The 4527-nt window shown below is 48.4% G+C and overlaps 1 protein-coding gene across 1 annotated transcript in view; it reads left to right on the top strand.

The window, feature by feature from the left end:
• FAM124A (family with sequence similarity 124A) overlaps nucleotides 1-4527 on the top strand; it is a 62624-nt gene that overhangs the window by 21036 nt on the left and 37061 nt on the right. Inside the window, 2 exon segments of the mRNA XM_011940490.1 lie at nucleotides 2262-2317; nucleotides 2319-2370. Of these exon segments, the coding sequence (XP_011795880.1) occupies nucleotides 2262-2317; nucleotides 2319-2370 (108 nt within the window).

The following is a 4527-nucleotide window of genomic DNA, read 5'->3' as shown; positions in this document are numbered from 1 at the left end:
GTAAATGCAGTTTGGATCTCCATGTTAAAAATCCTATATGTCACTTCACTGCCACCACAGGTCATTATTTCCAGCACTGCGACCAGCCTTGCCACTTTCACAGCCCAAAACTGCAGGCTAACAGGCCTTGTCAAAATTATAAAATTACTAAGAATTAACAAAGTCTGAGATTTTGTCGTAAATATTGGTGGAGTAAAGGAGTTGCTTACGTATTTTTAATTAGTTCAGAGTTTCAAAGAACTGGCTTCTGAAACTATGAAAAAAAGAGATGAAGGCAGGTTATTCATTACATTCCGGATGAATAGCGTCTCCCAGGAAGGAATTTGGAGGCCCATTTCTGAAGGCATTTGTTTCTGGCGTTCTGGGGAATGCCTCAATGTGGGGAGGCCAGCCCTCTGCAAGTTTTGTGTTCGTAATCACCCAGAGCCTTTTTCCCTCCTGGTTTCAGATCTGTTTTTGTTGTTGTTGTTGTTGTTTGTTTTTGAAATGGAGTTTTGCCCTTGTTGCCCAGGCTGAAGTGCAATGGCGTGATCTCGGCTCACTGCAACCTCTACCTCCGGGGTTCAAGCGATTCTCCTGCCACAGCCTCCCAAGTGTCTGGGATTACAGGTGCCTGCCACCACGCCTGGCTAATTTTTTTGTATTTTTATTAGAGACGGGGTTTCACCATGTTGACCAGGCTGGTCTTGAACTCCTGACCTCAGGTGATTTACCTGCCTTGACCTCCCAAAATGCTGGGATTACAGGCATGAGCTACCACGCCCAGCCCAGATCTGGTCTTTATTCACGGTGTCAGCCGGTGCCCCGGATGTGTCTTTGTTGTGTGTGTGACGCACTGTCTCACCTGAGTTTTCTGCCACTGGATCACGTGGGTCTGGTTGGCAGACCAGTATCCCAGCTCCCCAGCCACTCAGTGCCATTGATGGGGGCTTTAGAAATGCAAATAAGGTGTTTATTCAACCTTATACAGGTCTCAAGCCAGGCTCCAGGGCCAGACTCCTAAACCAAACAGCCTGCAACAGCTGGAGGTGCCCTCGTTCACAGTCTGTTGGCCTCGTGGGGGATTACTGGGCACTGGGGAGTTGGCAGTAATTTTGGCACTGGAATGGTGCACGGCAGTTTATTCAGTCAATGGTAAACGGTTACAGCCGCTGCCTTGGAAACCACATTGAGCATGTGTGTGTTCAGTGAAGTGTCTGTCTGTAGGACTTAGCTACCCGGCTTCATCTTATATGTTTGTTTATTGTCTGTCTCCTTCACTAGATTATAAGCTCTCTGAAGGCAGAGACTGTTTTATTCACCACTGTGTCCTCTAGTGCCTGGCACATGATGGGTGCTCAGTAAACATTCTTTGATTAAATAGATGATGCAACTAAATTGCAAATTGTGAGTGACAAATTGTGTCTAAAGTGACAATCATATTAATCGTTGCCCAAAAATTCTAGAAAGGGGTACCTGAGCTTGTCATATCCTGAGACTTGTCCAGGAATTTCCTTTGGAATCATAGATAGCTTCAACTAGACATGCCCACTGCTAGGGAGGGGGTGCTCTGGGGACACACCAGTTGGCCAGTTCTGGGAGGAGGGCTAGTCTGGCAGGCAGCAGGCAGCAAGAGGCAGTGCAGCCACGGCTGATCTAAAGCCCAGGACTGCAGAGAGTGGTTGTGAGGGGCCCTGGCACAGGCAGCATTGAGGTAGGTCCAGCACCCGGAAGTCTGTCAACAGACAGGACTTGAGTCTCCTGCCCTCTTCTTACGAAGACTCCAGCTGAGGATACCTACCCAGGCGAAACGGCCAGCCCATTCACAGCAGGCTCTCCCACCTAAGGTGGGTGAAGGAGCTAAGCCATGATTTCAGAGCTCCAGCCGATTTGGGGCAGAAAAACCAACACGATGATTCCAAGTGAAGTGGCGTCATTCGTCTGGAATAATACCCGAGATTTGTTGTCTCCCACCAAGGAAATCAAGGATGTGGACACACAAGGATTGAGATTAAGAGCAGAGCTTTAATAAGCGAAAGAAAGAGAAAGGCTATCTCCTGCCAAGAGAGGGCTCCCAAGCGGGTTTCTGGTCTGCCACGAAATGCACAGGGTTGTATAGATGAGCTTGAGGAGGTGGTGTCTGATTTACATAGGGCACAAAAGATTGGTCAGAGCAGGTATACTATTTGCATAAGATGCAAAAAACTGATTAGGACTAGGTGTGCCATTTGCACAGCTTGTGAAAATCTGGCCGTCCCCCACTGTAATCTTTTTTTATGCAGATGGGTTCTCTACCTGGCAGGTGCCATGTTGCCTATTCCTTTACTGTACACATGGAGGACAAAGAACAGGGAAGTCGGAGCCTCCATGTTGAACATACCTGGCCTTCAGGTAGCCCTTTTCTATTGGCGCAGCTGCTGACATTCATCCGTGCAAGCTTCCAGCTTGCTTATCTATGTCTACAGCTCGAATTTTCAGGCTGCTCTTTGTTAGAAAAGAAATGATTTGGGGGCTGCTTTTTTGTTAAAAACAAAATTCTGCCAAGGGCTCTTTTACACTCACTATATGCCTAAATAATTTCTTTCCATCTCCCGTATCACAAGGATTGTGCCCTTGAGAGGTCAGAGGACGTACTGGTGAGGAGCACAGATCCAAGCCAAATGGTCTTGAGCGGGTCGGTTAGTGGTGCATCTATCATAGTGTTGCTTTAAAGATTAAATGAGATAGTATACATAAGGCTTGTACGACAATGTCTGGCAAATAATAAGAGCATAATAAATGGTTGCTATTGTCTAAATTAATTTTCTGTTAAACTTAAATGGCCAAAAACAGGATACACAGGAGAGGTAAAATGTTGGAAAATATATATATAACAAATGCCCAGGCTAATAGTACACTTTCTGCATCATAGAAGGCCTGAGCTTGTGCACTGCTTTCTTTAACAGTTTTCATTTTATGTTATCAAAGGAAAGCCTAATTGTCTATAATCAAATGAAAAAGAATCTCCCTTCTCCTTAGGAAAACACAAACTAATTTGAAAGCCTTGTTAATGGTGTGCTAGTGGCTCCCATCCTCCCACCAGCCTTGGGGCAGTCTGTGCCACTGCTCTGTTTGGTTCTGGTCTGTGTTTTACCCTAATTCAACAGGTGCTCGCTAGGTCCTTTGAGAAGACGTGTAATAGATATGATAAAGTCAGAGCCCATCCCACAGTCATGTCGTCTGTGCTTCTCCAGGGAGGCATAGAGACTTTTCATGGCAATTAATTATTCACATTTTCTGTCCTTCCCCTCAAATACTTGGTTTCCTATCCAGCTCCACAGAGGCACATTTCTCTGGGGGGTGTGTAACTCTAACACTTGATGACAGCTTGAAGCTGTGTTCTGTGTTCTTTGCTGTGTGTTTTCAGGTCACGTGCAGCGGGTACATGCTAGTGATGGCCGGAGCATGCTAATGCCGCTGCTCATTCTCCTTAGCTCCTCTGGGGCAGAGTCTTAGCCACTTACATGTCCCTGGTTCACGCAGTGCAGAGGGGGCTCTGGGGGTTGGGTCTTCATCATCCTGGCTCGCCTGCTCTTGGCTGCGTCCCAAACTGCCAGGCGAGCTGGTACTTGGTGGAATGCCTTTCAGCTCACCCCCCTGCTCTGAGGCCGGGCATTTCGCCCTGCTGCGGAGCTGTAAACATTCACTCATCCATGCAGACTTCAGCGTGGCCTTTGTTACCGCTCTCAGGGAAACCTTTGTGTAACTGATAGAGATGGCACAGGGCTGAGCGCCCTGACAGCTCCACTGGGGAGTCTCAGAAGCCACCTTCTCCTGGGCCTCTTCACACCCAAGCCGCTCTCGCCATGCTTTAGGCTTTCTTGGTTCACTGTTGTGCATTCCTTTCACTTGTGCACCCACCTGTGGTGCTGGCCTGTTTGAGTTGCCCTTGAGGGCACTGCTGAGATGTGAAGACCTGGGCATGTGCCAACAGGGAGGGCAGTTTCTAGCTTATTCTTCCTCCAAGTCCTGCGGCCAGAGGAAAGAAATGTAAGTGGGTGTCCAAGAAATGGAGCTGTTGGCTGCTGGCGGGGAATGAAGCCAGTGAGAATGAGGTGGGAGAGCTGTGCAGAGGGGCCAGACGGGAGCCACTGTGGCCACACATGGATGGAGAATGGCAGCTGGCCACTCTGCTGTGAAACGGATACAGTGGAGAGGCGAGCACACTTCTCTGCAGAGCCTGGGCTGATGGTGCACACGGAACTCAGAAGCTGGAGTTAGTGCTCATACTCTGTGTGACCTTGGCAGACTACTCCACCTCCTGTGCCTCAATTTCCTGTTCTCTAAAATGGGGGCAACCATAGCACCTCCCCTTTCTATAGTAGTTGTAAGGATTAAACGAGTTCATACATGTAGAACATGGAGAAAGGCCAGGCGCGGTGGCTCAAGCCTGTAATCCCAGCACTTTCGGAGGCCAAGACGGGCGGATCACGAGGTCAGGAGTTCGAGACCATCCTGGCTAACACGGTGAAACCCCGTCTCTACTAAAAAATACAAAAAGCTAGCCGG

The sequence above is a fragment of the Colobus angolensis genome, unplaced genomic scaffold (genome assembly GCF_000951035.1).
Source record: "Colobus angolensis palliatus isolate OR3802 unplaced genomic scaffold, Cang.pa_1.0 Scaffold101, whole genome shotgun sequence".
In the NCBI taxonomy this organism is placed as follows: Eukaryota; Metazoa; Chordata; class Mammalia; order Primates; family Cercopithecidae; genus Colobus; species Colobus angolensis.
This window is presented reverse-complemented; position numbering and strand designations above follow the sequence as displayed.